The following is a 16,646-nucleotide window of genomic DNA, read 5'->3' as shown; positions in this document are numbered from 1 at the left end:
ATTACATAGGATACACTGAGACTGCTGTATATACATTACATAGGATACACTGAGACTGCTGTATCTACATTACATAGGATACACTAAGACTACTGTATATACATTACATAGGATAAACTGAGACTGCTGTATACATCACATAGGAAACATACAACTGTTGTGTATACATCACATAGGATACACTGAGACTCTGCTATATATACATCACATAGGAGTCACGAGACTGCTCTTTATGCATCACATAGGAGACACTGAGACTGCTGTATATACATTATATAGGGTATGCTGAGACTACTGTATACATAATCTAGGATACACTGAGACTGCTGTATCTACATTACATAGGATACACTGAGACTGCTGTATCTACATTACATAGGATACACTGAGACTGCTGTATCTACATTACATAGGATACACTAAGACTACTATATCTACATTACATAGGATACACTAAGACTACTATATATACATTACATAGGATAAACAGACTGCTGTATACATCACATAGGAAACATACAGCTGTTGTATATACATCACATAGAATACACTGAGACTGGTGTATACATCACATAGGATACACTGAGACTCTGCTATATATACATCACATAGGAGTCACGAGACTGCTCTTTATGCATCACATAGGAGACACTGAGACTGCTGTTTATGCATCACATAAGTCACTGAGACTGCTGTTTATACATCATATAGGGTATGCTGAGACTGTACTGTATACATAATGTAGGATACACTGAGATTGCTGTATATACGTCACATAGGAGACACTGAGGCTACTGTATTTATATTGCATAAAATACAGACTGCTGTATACATTACATAGGAGACATGAGACTGCTGTATACATCAAATAAGATAAGAAAAAGAACTGCTATACTCACCGGTTCGAAACATGTAGGCCAGGGTTGCTCTTATCAGGAGAACCTGTTTTAAAATGTGTGACGTTTTAGAACTTTTTTTTTTCTTATGTATTGATAAATGTTTTTGTTTTTATTCTACCATAGAGAGTAAGTGCTTCATGTTTTTGCTTTTTTGCATGGATCCCTCAGGATTCCCTTTTTTCTTCAGAAAATGAAGAACTCCATCTATGACGTCCACATACCCATAATAGGGCACATAGCAAAGGAATGTCCTTTATCAAATAAATTTCCACCCGTTGCAATCCTAAAAGCAGAATGCAGACTGCCCACACAACGCCTGCCATTACAGCTCCACCAGAAGTCATTAAAGGGGTATTCCCATCTCCAAGATCTTATTCCAATATGTAGTAGATGTAATAATATTAGTAAATACCTTTAATTAGAAATGTAGTATGGTTCTTCTGATTCACTATGCCCTCTTACCCCATGTGCAGGGCATTGCAGTAGCTTTGCTCTCCATGGTTACGACGACTCACATAGTGACAGTTGTTAGCGGTTGTAAACAAGGTTACCTAAGCTACTGCAATGCCCTGCTCATCTGGTAAGGGACATAGCGAATCAGAAGAACTGTACTACATTTCTAATTGAAGGTATTTACTTATTTTATTATTATTATTACATCTACTACATATTGGGCTAAGATCTTGGAGATGGGAATACCCCTTTAACTTTCCTGGAGCCCTGAAAGGCAAGTCCCCCCCTCCTGTATGATTGCATGTAAGACCTTACTGTGCCTGTAAGTTGAATGTGCTATGGTTTAGAAAGTTGGCTAAAAACTTATGTCTGATACTTTCACACTGGCATTATAAGCAGGTCTATATATTCTAACACCAGGGCAGTACCTATCTGCTGCAGGGAACTGTGTGCACAGTCTGCTAAATAGCTGCTTTTCATTTGTTATTTTTTTTAATGTTCTCCCCAGGGACACATTAAGTCATGAAAATAGATATAATAAAGCTAATTAGTAGAAATTGTTTCCATTATTTTCTGCTGTTAATGTATTGTCATTAACTTTACTCAAAATTAAATTAATTGCACTTTATAAATCCTTGGAAATTACACTTATAATAAAATTAGCTTGCATATTATTTATCACAACGATTCAATAATTCATAGAATGGAACTCGACTTCTTTCCCGTGGGAGGTAAGATGCTGCTTATAGGTATGGCAGCATTTTATTCCTACCTCAATTAGGCTATATCTTCACATAGATTTTTTTTTTTGTATATATAAATTGTTCACTGCTCTCTAAAATGCATAGTTGAGCAGGTTTCTAGTCTTTATTAAACATGTGGCACTATTTTGCTGCTGCAGAATGTAAGTCCTTTATCTTGCCGAGTGCTCTGCAGAAATGTTCAAAATCCATCAGATCTCCCTCTCTTGAGGCTCTGCTTTCCACTCTTCCCTCAGTATTAGAGGAGAAGAAAATTCACAGGGGAGAAAGCATCTACAGTCTCAGGAGCGGCAGAGAAAATATACTGTAGAAAGGAAGAAAGCACATAAACATCATAAAATGCAGAAAAGAATCTGTGCTGATATATAGGTAATGAAGACAACAGTACCCTACATATACTCTGACTTCATGCCCAGCCTATATTACCGGGACTTGGAGCAGGCAGCAATCTCCGTATTAGGGGTCTAAAAATGAAAGAGAAAATGAAGATCGCTGACTAAAAGTTAGTGCAACTTATTAACTAAAGGAAACCACTAACCTATGTAAAATATTAGTAATCTATATTAATGGTAGCCTTTAATCCGCTTCTTTTGATGATGGCCAATCAGTTGTGATGACTGAAGCGTATCCATTTTTTTATTTTCTGTGTGATATTCAGGTCTTTTTTTTTTTTTTTTTTTTTAAGCTGCCACCTTCTTATATCTCACAGCTGCCATTCTCTAAATTTCTGGATGCCCGTATCTCTTTAGCCTCTGGTCTCACTTTTTTACAGTCTGACCATAAAATGTGTACTGTACAGGGGACAGAGTATTTGCATGTTGGAGTTATTCGCTTTTCAATATGGTGGCGGCATCGGAGGTGAGTATAAGTGTTATTATTTCACTGGGTGCAAACATACGGATTGAGATGGTCCTAGAGGTGTGCAGAGCTCACAGTTTGCAGCCACAACATGCTATAGATAAGGTGCATGTAGGGGAAATCGGTGCAGGATAGAAGCTGTACTGATTCTTAGCTAATATAGGCAGCAGTACCCAGGATATCTGTGGAAGAGACCTTGATTACCAAGGCCTGGAAGACTGAAGATTAGCCTCTGAAACTGCACCCTCACGTAGCTGAGAGATCGTCGCCCCTTTTCCTTTGGGAGGGGTCTAGACATGGACCGAATTCTATTTCTAGACAAAATGCAATTTAAATGCATCTGGTAAATTTAGGAGAAAAAAAAGAGCCCAGCAGTAATGAGTATCTGCCACAATATCCAAAACTATTGATCTAAATCCCCCTCCTTCTTCCACATGAGTTGTGAATAACAAAATTTCTTTTTGCCTATGGCTCCGCCGCTCAGTTCACAGCAGACTCCGAAAGCGTGAAATCATCGCGAGGAAATGTTTTACTATCTTTCTGTTTGGCGTTGCATGTATAATGCAGCATGAAGGGGAACACATCCGAAAACGACAGGGAAAGAGCCGCTTAATGATTCCTTCCAGTGAGGAATCCTCCGTCGCTTCCGAGATGAAACGTTTTTGCTACATCCGGCAAATGGCCGTCCCCGGCTCCTGATCGGCTTAGAGAAGCCGCAGATTGTACCTTAATTGGGAATTTGGTTATTGACCTTTCGCTTTCTGATAAAACCTGTTATTCATCCCGGCAGCCTTTTGATCCCACTCCTCCACGTTCTCCCTTTTTTTTGATCACCGTTTTCCCCTTAATCCGGTGTGAACGCTCTAGTGCCCGAGGTCAGTGGCACTGCTTTTTAATTTTGTACGCTAATTTAAAGGACTTTCAGTACATTAATTACATGCAATCAAAGTCTTAAGATCTCCGTCCGCTCTTCCCTTAATGACCGGTAAGGTCTTCCTTCTTTCGCAACGTCTTCCTTTTCTTTGGCAGCCACTTGTGGATCTCTATAAAGGCAGCAGTGGCGCTCCCTTTATTCACATTGTCACGGCATCTGAGAGCCTGTCATCTTTTCGCTCACTTTGATGAAATCCAATTCTCCCCTATTAACCTGCCAAGGTTCCGATGCCGTGTTTTTATCTATTGATCCCGAGCTTCGCCTCTTCCATCTCCTGCGTTTTGAAGTCGACCGGCACCAATCAGTCGGCAGACAATGAAGATGAAGGCGCGCTCTTCAATGAACTACGGATCCATATTGCCTCGTGGAGACATAAACAATGCGCCCTGCGGAGGGATTGATGTGATGTTTTTCATTTTCAATAAATCTCCCTCCTGTCGCCGCTTTCTGCATTTGTTACGATGCTGCAGAACGTATCTCATCCCTTCCAATTAAAATCAACTGTAGGATGGAATACCGGTGTAATAAAAGTTGCAGATTTAGATGTATTCCTGTAATGTTTTTTGAGCTACATTATGCAACATTTTAGGGGGAACTTCCCAAGACCGTCATTTCATATACCAAATTTAAAGGGGTTGTCCACTACTCAGACAACCCTTTCTCAATGAATACACTCCCCCATGTAAAATAACCAGTGCTTTTCCGGCAATGCCTGCGCTGGGACTCTCGGGGCCCAACAATGGCTGCAAGACGAGTCGTGGCCGCCACACTCGCTTCGTTTGGACAAAGCTGATTAGTGGAAGAAGTCAGAACTGCTGCTACTCTCTCACTTCCTCCCGATACCCGTTTTGTCCAAAGGAAGTGAGAGTTAAGCTGCTCATTAGCAGGTGCTGATTGGCTCCATGGCTCACTAGTGGGGAGTATAGGCTGTTATTATTTTACTTGGGAGGGGGTATGTAGTAATTGAGAAGGGATGGTCCAAGTAGTGGACAACACCTTTAAGGTGCATTTAGATTTGCTGTTAAATGGGTAGTCCACTACTTGGACAACCCCTTCTGAATCCTTGAGTTTTCCCCCCAGTAAAGTGACAACACTTATACTCCCCTCCAGTGTCGTCACCGTTCCAGCGATATCAGCACTGGCTCTCCCGGTGCTCACGGGACATTGTCACGTTATCCCTGCAGCCAATCAGCGCTGGCTTCACCCGCCTCTCTTTCGGACATTTCAGGACATCCGGAGGAAGTGAGAGCTGCTGCTTCTGCCCTCTCACTTCTTCAGGCTGTTGATTACATGTGTTTTTGTAGGGGAGAGTGAAACCAGTGCTGATTGGCCACAGTGATCGCGTGACACAACAGTGCCCTGGGAGAGCCTTTGCCATCGGCACTGGAGGTGAGTGTAAGTGTCGTTCTTTTATTGGTCGTAGCATATGGATTCAGAAGGGGTTGTCAGAATAGTCGTCAACCCCTATAAATGGCTGCTATTCAGTTATATGTAAACAGATTGGCAGTCGCTTAATGGCCTGTTCATTTATGTAAGTGTACAGTGGGGTGAGAAAGTGTTTCCTCCTTCCTGATTTCTTGTTCTTTTGCATGTTTGTCACACTTAAATGTTTAAAATCACCAAACAGATTTAAATATTCAACAGAGATGACACAGGTAAACACAGAGTTCAGAAAAGAAATCCAAACCTGCAGGGCCCTATTGCCCCCCCCCCCCCCACACCTTAAAATATAAATAACTGTGATTTATCACACCTTTAAGAAACGGAGTTCAAAATCCCTAGCCACACCCAGACCTGATCACCCAGGTCCCCCCACACCTGTTCTCAATCAAAAAATCACTTAAATAGGACCTGCCTGACAAAGTGAAGTAGACCAAAAGACCCTCAAAACACACATCATGCCGCGATCCAAAGAAATTGTGGAACTAATGAGAGGCAAAGTAATTGAGATCTATCAGTCTGGAATAGGTTATAAAGCCATTTCTCAAGCTTTGGGACTCCAGCAAACCTAAGTGACAGCCATTATCCACAAATGGAAAAAACTTGGAACAGTGGTGAACCTTCCCAGGAGTTGGTCGGCCAACCAAAATTACCCCAAGAGCGCAGTGACGAGTCATCCAAGAGATCGCAAAAGACCCCACAACAATATCCAAAGAACTGTAGGCCTCACTTGCCTCAGTTAACGTCAGTGTTCATGACTCCACCATAAGAAACAGACTGGTCAAAAATGGCCTGCATGGCAGAGTTCCAAGACGAAAACCACTTCTGTTTAGCCAGAAAACATCTTGATGATTCCCAAGACTTTTGGGAGAATACTCTGTGGACTGATGAAACAGAAGTTGAACATTTTGAAAGGTGTATGTTCTATTACAAATGGCATAGAAGTAACACAGCATTTCAGAAAAGGAACATCATACCAACAGTAAAATATGGTGGTGGTAGTGTGTTGGTTTGGGGCTGTTTTGCTGCTTCTGGACCTGGAAGACTTGCTGTGGTAAATTAAATCAGCTGCCTACCGAAAAATCCTTAAGGGATCATTTCCACTTGCGAGATAAAAAACAGTCCGGAATCTGGACCGAAAAAAAGGGATGAAAAGTATGCGATTGTCATGCGAGTTCAATGCGATTTTTTTTAATCGCACCATCCGTTTAACATCCGTATGACATCCGTATGCAATCCGTTTTTTTTCTCTGCAACTATTTTTATACAGTCATTTACAGGACTATTTACAGTGTTATATGCCACAGAATGGTAAGGTATCTGTAAAAAATGGACGGAATACGGATCGTCCGTATTCCAATGCGTTTTTTTTTCTCGCACCCATTGACTTGCATTGGCGAGTCTCGTCCGAGAATCGCAGCAATACGCAGCATGCTGCGATTTTTTTCACATTTTTACAAATTTATAGGCAAAGCTAAATGAACTCCACTGAATTCCACAGGTATGCCTTCTTCCCGGACCATCTCTTTTCTTCCTGGGCCATCTCTTTTTTTTCTTCCCGGGCCAGCTCTTTTTTTTCTTCCCGGGCCAGCTCTTTTTTTTTCTTCCCGGGCCAGCTCTTTTTTTTCTTCCCGGGCCAGCTCTTTTTTTCTTCCCAGGCCAGCTCTTTTTTTCTTCCCGGGCCAGCTCTTTTTTTTTTCTTCCCGGGCCAGCTCTTTTTTTTTTTTTTCTTCCCGGGCCAGATTATTATTTTTTTTCTTCACGGGCCAGCTCTTTTTTTTTTCTTCCCGGGCCTGCTCTTTTTTTTTTCTTCCCGGGCCTGCTCTTTTTTTTTTCTTCCCGGGCCTGCTCTTTTTTTTCTTCCCAGGCCAGCTCTTTTTTTCTTCCCGGTCCAGCTCTTTTTTTCCTTCCCAGGCCAGCTCTTTTTTTTTTTTTTCTTCCCGGGCCTGCTCTTTTCTTCTCAGGCCTTTTCCTTAATTCCCGGGCCATCTCTTCTCCCTTCAGATACATAGTGAATAGATAACATGTAGTATTAATATTTTTATTGTCTCTTGGTGTTCAGCAAGTCATCACTATGTACTTTTTTGTCTTCGCAGTGTGAAAGTCACATTGATGAAGAGAGACGAGGGCTGTATGTGGCCAGAAGTCATTGTCGGCGATAAACAAGGAGAATTTGTCGCAGATCCAGCACAATGTGCTGCAATCGCTGAACAACTGATGCACCTCACGTCTGAGGAATTGGTAAGGGAACCAGTTCTTAAATCTTGATCATCGAATATACTTTTTCCATTTCTAAAAGAAGCACAGCACTGATGAATCACTCGCACAACAGACCCGATCAACTTATTATGAGGTTCTGCTCAGTCTCCCATTATTATCATCTTAGTGATGGGGCAGAGCACACAGCAAGCACCCTGCCTGGTCATACATACATACATACAGTATATCTATATGATCCATGGAAGAGGGGAGGGGACAAGAAAGCTCAATACTGAGTGCTCTGATTTGGCCCTGAAACAGTCTGTTGTTGAGTTTCTGGCTTGCCATTCAGCTTTGATGCTTGACAAAGACCTTTTGGGTCGAAACGTTGCATCATGGCAGAACAAAGGTATTGATTTTTTTCATCACCCGGACTGGATGCTGTTCCTTTTTTATTTGGTGCCATTCATCTTTGGTCATGTTGCAAGTCTAGTGAGAGAGTGAGACAATGACTTGCAAGATGCTTTCTTTCATTTTGCAAGAAAGCTAATCTGCATAGTTTTCCCTATGGTGCATGGCTTAAAAGACTCCATACTAAGCCCTTCTCTGTTTATGGGATTGTATGGCCTTAGGCTACGAGTCAGACTTGTGAATCCTCACATCACACCAACTGCAGACTGTCAGAAGTCTGCAGTGCCAGGACCCCATGTATGTGATTTGCACACATGCGGACACTTCTAATCGGAATGTGGCCGACAGTATGGAAATCGTATACTTGTCATCACATGACCGCTCCCTTCTGGACCCGGCCCTGGAAAATCCTCACCGCGTGCAATGAGCGCACTGTAAGGATTCACAAGTCTGCAGTCATGTGGAGTGACTGCAGACTTGTAGCCAAAGACCGGACAACCACTTTAACCCTTTCCCTCTACATGACTTACCATTATGGACTCCCAGATAAATTCCAGTTGGCACTCGTGCAGTTTAGTGGTGCTTGTGTGTAGATGGCTTACAAAACACCGGCATGTACTTGAATGCATAAAGTTGTGGCATAAAGCTATTTTTTTTTTCACTGATGTCATCATCAGCTGAACCATTCCAATATTTGCTGAGGAAGTTTGGGAGGTATTTTGGGACGGCGATGAGCGGTCGTTCATCAGGCCATCGGTTGTGTTCTGGTGATGGCCTCTGGAGGTGACCTTGCTGGCAAATGCTTGGCGTTACATTGACAGCTGGTTGATTTCGGTGGCCCCGGTGTTATGCTCCATTTCCTTGTTAGTAAATTGCTCAGATCTCTGTGTGAGTTAATCTTGTGGTAATAGATGCAAAATATTCTGAATTTACATCTTGGTAATTTCTTGCGTTTCTTTGTCAGAATCCAGACCCGGAGCGAGAGAAGCCTCCGTGTAATGCTCAGGAGCTGGAAGAGTGCGACATGGCTCTGGAGGACAGCACAACTTTGTGCAGATTTGATGGTAACACAATGAAAGCTACACATGTGGTAAGATGCTGCCATTACTGAGGAATGCAGAATATATTAACCGTTATGTTCATTTCTTAGGACAACAACTAGAAGGTACATTATCGCCCTGCTCTGGTTGAGCTCGTGTAGGAGTCTCAGATGTTTTCTGCCCTTCATCTATGACTTCTCCCATGTGGGCACTGGTCCTAATTACGATCACACATTCTCATTTGGATCTATTCTTTTTCATATGGGCAGGAAATCCAATATTTTTTTTTTCTTTTATTAGAAGGGTCCCCAAGAATATGCTCATCACAAGATCTCCCAATGCTCAGAGATCTCCCATAATCTGTGGAGGAACCATTCTGTAGCCCCGTCCGATAGGTGAATGTACGTCACATGCCAGATGCGGCTGTGTAGAACAGGCTCAGCCTACCGCATGTTATAGAGCCTGCAATCGTAATGGCACCGATCGTTGCTGTTAACCCCTTAAATGCCACCATTGATCTGCCATGGTGATCATCGTGACTTGCCGTTTAGAGTGACCCACCCCCCAACACGATTTGGGGTGCCAATGGCAGATGGAGACCTGCTGATGCACATCTGTGAAAATCCAATGGTGCCAATAAAAACGTTGAATCACCAAGCACGTGGCTCCTGTGGAAAAAAGGAAAAAGTTAACTCAGAAAATTCGCACACAACACTATTTTTTTTTATTTTCTTTAATTTCTGATTTTTTTTTCCACCATTTTACATGGAAGAAAAACCTTTTTAAAAGTTTGATATCGCAGTCCTATTGATCTGTAAGAATTACATTGACAGGTCATCTTTACTACACATTGAACCCAGTGCAAAACAAAAAAACAGATCACTGAGGTCAGTGATTGATTGCAGACCTCACATGGGGGTATACCTGGCGGTGTAGTGCCTCACTGCAGGATTTCACATAAATTGGACAACCCCTTTAAAGAGGACCTTTCGCCAAATTTTTCATTTTGAACTGGACACACGGTGTAATATTAGCTGCAGGGCAGAAGAAAATGTTTGTTTTTTTTATTTTGCCTCTCCGATGTGGAGATATTAGCAATGAAAGTATTTGGCACTTAATAACGTTTAACTTTTGATAAGTCCAAGTAGGTGTTATCAGATGGTTTTCATTGGGAGTGTGTACTTTTTCTCCCTGTATGATGATGACCTATCATAATCAGGCAGTAACACTCAAGGGAAACAAGAACTCGCCCCTTAATAGCTTAGAGCAGGTTTCTCAATGCATGAGGTGTGTGACAGACAGCTCTGATCTCCTGGTCTAACCTCCTGTATGATTAGAAAGTGCTGAGAGAAGAAAATAGATGACTCGCATCTTTCAGATAAAGTATCTATGGTGGTTGAAGCAGCACAGCTGAGTTTAGTTGTGTCATATTACCAACTCTTCTATCAGCTCTCCTTCTCCCATAGCATTGTCAGCTCTGCCGTACTGCACCTCCTCTACACTGCCTGTCTGGAGATGAGTCAGTAAGGAGTCCCCTGTGATCACAGTAACTTGCACTTGCTCTGCAGTGAGATCGTAGCAGGGTGTCATTACATCTCACACAGGAGTATCCCAGAATAGACTGCTCCTTTGTGAGATGTAATGACAGCCCTGATCACACAGCAGACATAGGTGTGATTACATCTCTCACACTGAGAAACATGCTTTAAGCTATAGTGGGGGGCGTGTTCAACTTTCTTCAGTGCTGCCTGCTTATGATTGGATAACATTATACAGGGGAAAAAGTAAACGCCCCCAGAAAAGCATCTGATAACACTCACTTGGTCCTAACAAAAGTTAGCTCATTAGGTGCCAGATACTTTGATTGCTAATATCTCTGCAACGGAGAGATATTAAAGTATTATTCTGCTCTGTCGCCACTATTACATTGTGTGTCCAGTTCAACAATAAAAATTTGATGAGATCCTCTGCACTGCCCCCAGAGGTAAAATGAAGCATTGCGCAATTCACCTTCACATCTAGAAGTTGTCTGTGTAATACTAAAACATGCCAAGTCCTCCAGAGTAAGATACGCTCTTCGCTCCTCTTGTTCCACCGCATAGATGAGTTCTGAGTGGGAGACTCCCAACTATTAATGGGGAGATCGATGGGGGCGCTGAGTATCTGGCCCCACCGATTTGATATTGGTGCGCTATCCTGAGGAAAGCTCCTCAACTTTACAAGTCATCTGTCAGTGAAGAGTGAGGAGGACAACTATACTGGAGATGAACAGATCGATTCACAGTGGCCACATCCATGGCAGCCTGATGGATCCTGTGAGCCGCTTCCTCCTGCGGGCATTCCTGACTACTCTTCTGATTAGCCGGCCAGGTGCGACATTGTCACTCTACGACGATGATATTGTGTCAGGCTGGCTAATCAGAAGAGGAGACGGTGATGCCGGCAGGAAGGAGGCGGGTAATGGGGCTCAGGGTACTGCGATTCAGTTTTCTCATCTCTAGCCCATACACATATTAGCAGATTTGTCTGCCTTTACTCTGTGTTTTGGGTATCTTAAAGGAAATGTGTAAGTAGGAAAAACTAAATCTCCGAGCACTAAAAAATACTCGGAGGACACCCGAGCATGCTCGGGAAATCTCGAGTAACGAGAATGTTAAGCTGTCAAGATCAATGGGCCGGAGAATCCCAGAGAATCTGCCTCCAGAGAGTATTTTAAATGAAAGTGGGCGTTACCCAAGAAAGACATGTAATGACTGACAGTCCTCTCTCCTTATGTACATGTCTCACATGATCAGTGTTCGGCCCGTAGATCTTAAGGGCTCATTTACATATAAGAAAAACTTATATTTCTCTGGAATAAGACATCGGGTTGCAGATATCAAGGTATCTTTTTATTTAGCTTCCTATGACCTGCACTCCCATATGAACCTTTAGGAGGGTTGATCCTACTGACAAAGTCCCTGTAAGGCTATGTTCACACTAGGCGTTTTTTCAGTGTTTTTATTTTAACAGCAAAACAATGCTCTGCTTTCGATGGATAAAAAAAAATGCTGAAAAAACACTGAAAGAAGTGACATGCTTTATTCTGCAAACAAAAAACAAGCAAAGGCAAAAAATACTGAGAGGCAGGAAAAACAAGCTTACTGAAATCTCATAGACTTTGCTGGTACCGTAAAATGCAACTGAAATTTGCATTAAAAAAACGCTGAAAAAAAAGATGCCCGGGACTATAAAAAATAAAAATAAATAATAACCCCTTAATCCCATATGACGTACTATCCCGTCAAGGTGACCTGGGACTTAATTCCCAGTGACGGAATAGTACGTCATATGCGTCACGGGGGAGCGCGGCAGATCGCGGCCGGGTGTCAGCTGACTTTCGCAGCTGACATCCGGCACTATGTGCTAGGAGCGGTCACGGACTGCCCCCGGCACATTAACCCCCCGGCACACTGCGATCAAACATGATTGCAGTGTTCCGGGGGCATAGGGAAGCATTGCGCAGGGAGGGGGCTCCCTGCGGGCTTCCCTGAGACGATCGGTACAAGGCGATGTGCTCACCTTGTACTGAGCGTCTCCTCCCTGCAGGCCCCGGATCCAAAATGGCCGCGGGGCTACTTCTGGGTCCTGCAGGGAGGTGGCTTACCAAGTGCCTGCTCAGAGCAAGTGCTTATAAGCCTGCATGTCAGATCGCCGATCTGGCACAGTGCTCAGCAAAGTGTCAGATCAGCGATCTGTCACTATACAGTGATGTCCCCCCTAGGACAAAGTAAAAAAGTAAAAAAAAATGTTTTAAATGTGTAACAAAAAATAAATAAAATAAAAAAAAAATTAATAAAAAAAAAAAATAAATTGTTCCCATAAATACATTTTCTAAATTAAAAAAAAAACAAGAAAAGTACACATATTTAGTATCTCCGTTGCCGTAACGACCCGACCTATAAAACTGTCCCACTAGTTAACCCCTTCAGTGAACACCGTAAAAAAAAAAAAAAAAAAGGCAAAAAACGCTTTATTATCATACTTCCGAACAAAAAGTGGAATAACATGCAATCAAAAAGATGGATATAAATAACCATGGTACCGCTGAAAACGTCATCTTGTCCCGCAAAAAACGAGCCGCCATACAGCATCATCAGCAAAAAAACAAAAAAGTTATAGGCCTCAGAATAAAGCGATGCAAAAATAATTATTTTTTCTATAAAATAGTTTTTATCGTATAAAAGCGCCAAGACATAAAAAAATTATGTAAATAAGGTATCGCTGTAATCGTACTGACCCGGAGAATAAAACTGCTTTATCCATTTTACCAAATGTGGAACGGTATAAACACCCCCCCCCCCCAAAAAAAAAAAAAAAAAGAAATTCATGAATAGCTGGTTTTTGGTCATTCTGCCTCACAAAAATCGTAATAAAAAGCGATCAAAAAATGTTACATGCCCAAAAATGTTACCAATAAAAACGTCAACTCGTCCCGCAAAAAACATGACCTCACATGACTCTGGACCAAAATATGGAAAAATTATGGGTCTCAAAATGTGGTAACGCAAAAAATATTTTTTGCAATAAAAAGCGTCTTTTAGTGTGTGACGGCTGCCAACCATAAAAATCCGCTAAAAAACCCGCTATAAAAGTAAATCAAACCCCCCTTCATCACCCCCTTAGTTAGGGAAAATTAATAAAGTTAAAAAAATGTATTTATTTCCATTTTCCCGTTGGGGTGGGGTTGGGGTTAGGGGTGGGGCTAAGGTTAGGGTTGGGGCTACAGTTAGGGTTATGGCTACAGTTAGGGTTAGGGCTAAAGTTAGGGTTAGGGCTAAAGTTAGGGTTGGGGCTAAAGTTAGGGTTGGGGCTAAAGTTAGGGTTAGGGTTGGGGCTAAAGTTAGGGTTTGGATTACATTTACGGTTGGGATTAGGGTTAGGGATGTGTCAGGTTAGGGGTGTGATTAGGGTTATGGTTGGGATTAGGATAAGGGGTGTGTTTGGGATAGGGTTTCAGTTAGAATTGGGGGTTTCCACTGTTCAGGCACATCAGGGCTCTCTGAACGTGACATGGTGTCCGATCTCAATTCCAGCCAATTCTGCATTGAAAAAGTAAAACAGTACTCCTTCCCTTCTGAGCTCTGCCGTGCGCCCAAACAGGGGATTACCTTAACATATGGGGTATCAGCGTACTCGGGACAAATTGGACAACAACTTTTGGGGTCCAATTTCTCTTGTTACCTTGGGGAAAATAAAAATTTGGGGGGCTAAAAAACATTTTTGTGGGAAAAAAATGATTTTTTATTTTCACGGCTCTGCGTTATAAACTGTAGTGAAACACTTGGGGGTTCAAAGTTCTCACAACACATCTAGATAAGTTCCTTGGGGGGTCTAGTTTCCAAAATGGTCACTTGTGGGGGGTTTCTACTGTTTAGGTGCATCAGGGGCTCTGCAAATGCAACGTGACGCCTGCAGACCAATCCATCTAAGTCTGCATTCCAAATGACGCTCCTTCCCTTCCGAGCTCTGCCATGCCCCCAAACGGTGGTTCCCCCCACATATGGAGTATCAGCGTACTCAGGACAAATTGGATAACAACTTTTGTAGTCGAATTTCTCCTGTTACCCTTGGGAAAATACAAAACTGGGGGCTAAAAAATAATTTTTGTGAAAAAAAAAAATGATTTTTCGTTTTCACTGCTCTGCGTTATAAACTGTAGTGAAACACTTGGGGGATCAAAGCTGTCAAAACACATCTAGATAAGTTCCTTAGGGGGTCTACTTTCCAAAATGGTGTCACTGGTGGGGGGGTTTCGATGTTTAGGCACATCAGGGGCTCTCCAAACGCAAGATGGTGTCCCATCTCAATTCCAGTAAATTTTGCATTGAAAAATCAAATGGCGCTCCTTTCCTTCCGAGCTCTGCCATACGCCCAAACAGTGGTTTACCCCCACATATGGGGTATCAGCGTACTCAGGACAAATTGTGCAACAACATTTGGGGTCCATTTTCTCCTGTAACCCTTGGTAAAATAAAACAAATTGGAGAGGAAATAAATTTGTTGTGAAAAAAAGTTAAATGTTCATTTTTTTTATTTTTTTTTAAACATTCCAAAAATTCCTGTAAAACCTGAAGGGTTAATAAACTTCTTGAATGTGGTTTTGAGCACCTTGAGGGGTGCAGTTTTTAGAATGGTGTCACACTTGGTTATTTTCTATCAGATATACCCCTCAAAATGACTTCAAATGTGATGTGGTCCCTAAAAAATATTGGTGTTGTAAAAATGAGAAATTGCTGGTCAACTTTTAATCCTTAACTCCCTAACAAAAAAAATTTGGGTTCCAAAATTGTGCTGATGTAAAGTAGACATGTGGGAAATGTTACTTATTAATTATTTTGTGTGACATATCTCTGTGATTTAAGGGCATAAAAATTCAAAGTTGGAAAATTGCAAAATTTTCGCCAAATTTCCATTTTTTTCACAAATAAACGCAAGTTATAGCGAAGAAATGTTATCACTATCATGAAGTACAATATGTTACGAGAAAACATTGTCAGAATCACCGGGATCCGTTGAAGCGTTCCAGAGTTATAACCTCATAACGGGACAGTGGTAAGAATTGTAAAAATTGGCCCGGTCATTAATGTGCAAACCACCCTCGGGGCTTAAGGGGATATTGTCTAAGCACTAACAGGCAGGTAGTTGGTAACAGAGTTAACTACGTGCTTGTTGCACCCGGCGCCGGTCATTGACCGCTCCTGCCGGAGATTCAGCTGCTCCCTGTCAGTAGAGCAGCAGTTTCTCTTCCTGTTGACAGGGCGGGACTACTGGTGCCATGCTGATTGACAGCTGGCTCTCCCCAATTAGGAAGTGTCAATCAGCATGACACCAGTAGCCCCGCTCTGTCAACAGGAAGAGAAACCTTTGCTTTGTTGACTTGATATCAGCACAAGTCTGTGACCGCTCTGTGCCGGCGGAGGACGGCGTCGGGCACCAAAAGACAGGTACGTACCAACTACTTGTGTATTAGTGCTTAGGCACTTTTTTTTTTTAAATCCTGGATATCCCCTTTAAGTGAACGTTACCCATGTGACATCTATATTGAGGCATTTATGTCTCCCTCCTACTCCATTTTTAGAGTGTTTTTCCTACCATAGATGTAAATATCCATACCATGCACCACCTCTTACTGATCAGTGTGCCTCCAGTTACTGGGGGAAGTCCAAATTACCCTGCTAAAGGCAATGCGAGTCCAACAGGGAGCTGCGGTATAGGCCTAGTCTCCTGCACATTGACGAGTGAAGAAGAAATGCTGAAGGGACTCCATTCTCCAGATTGGCAAGGGTCCCAGTGGGTGGCGTGTGCTAGAGGATGCCCCAATATTCCAGGGTGGGAATACCCCAATAATCAAAGACTTGTTGTGCAGTAGTGTGCCTTGGGAATATAATCCTATACATCACATGCGTTTGATACTCCACTTATCGTGGAGGTCTATACAAATGCAATTGTTTGACCGGAACATTGCAGCTGCCAGCTCTCATTTTTCAGTGATAGAATCAGTGAAGCAATGAAAAGTTTGAGTTGTTTTCCCTCCATTGATGATTGGTTTTCATTATTTCTATTCACAACCTTCTCAAGTAAAGGGCTTGTAGAATGAAGCACCTGAGGC

General features: G+C 42.3%; 1 protein-coding gene across 2 annotated transcripts in view; it reads left to right on the top strand.

Moving 5' to 3' along the window:
• NUDCD1 (NudC domain containing 1) overlaps nucleotides 1-16,646 on the top strand; it is a 172,933-nt gene that overhangs the window by 123,486 nt on the left and 32,801 nt on the right. For both annotated transcript variants that reach the window (XM_077271082.1, XM_077271081.1), the window contains 2 exons: nucleotides 7,442-7,586; nucleotides 8,920-9,045. In XM_077271082.1, coding sequence (XP_077127197.1) covers nucleotides 7,442-7,586; nucleotides 8,920-9,045 — 271 coding nt within the window. The remainder of the gene's footprint in view (nucleotides 1-7,441; nucleotides 7,587-8,919; nucleotides 9,046-16,646) is intronic.

Source organism: Ranitomeya variabilis, chromosome 6 (assembly GCF_051348905.1).
Source record: "Ranitomeya variabilis isolate aRanVar5 chromosome 6, aRanVar5.hap1, whole genome shotgun sequence".
In the NCBI taxonomy this organism is placed as follows: domain Eukaryota; kingdom Metazoa; phylum Chordata; class Amphibia; order Anura; family Dendrobatidae; genus Ranitomeya; species Ranitomeya variabilis.
The sequence above is the reverse complement of the archived record's forward strand: the minus strand, read 5'-3'. Positions and strand labels throughout refer to the sequence as shown.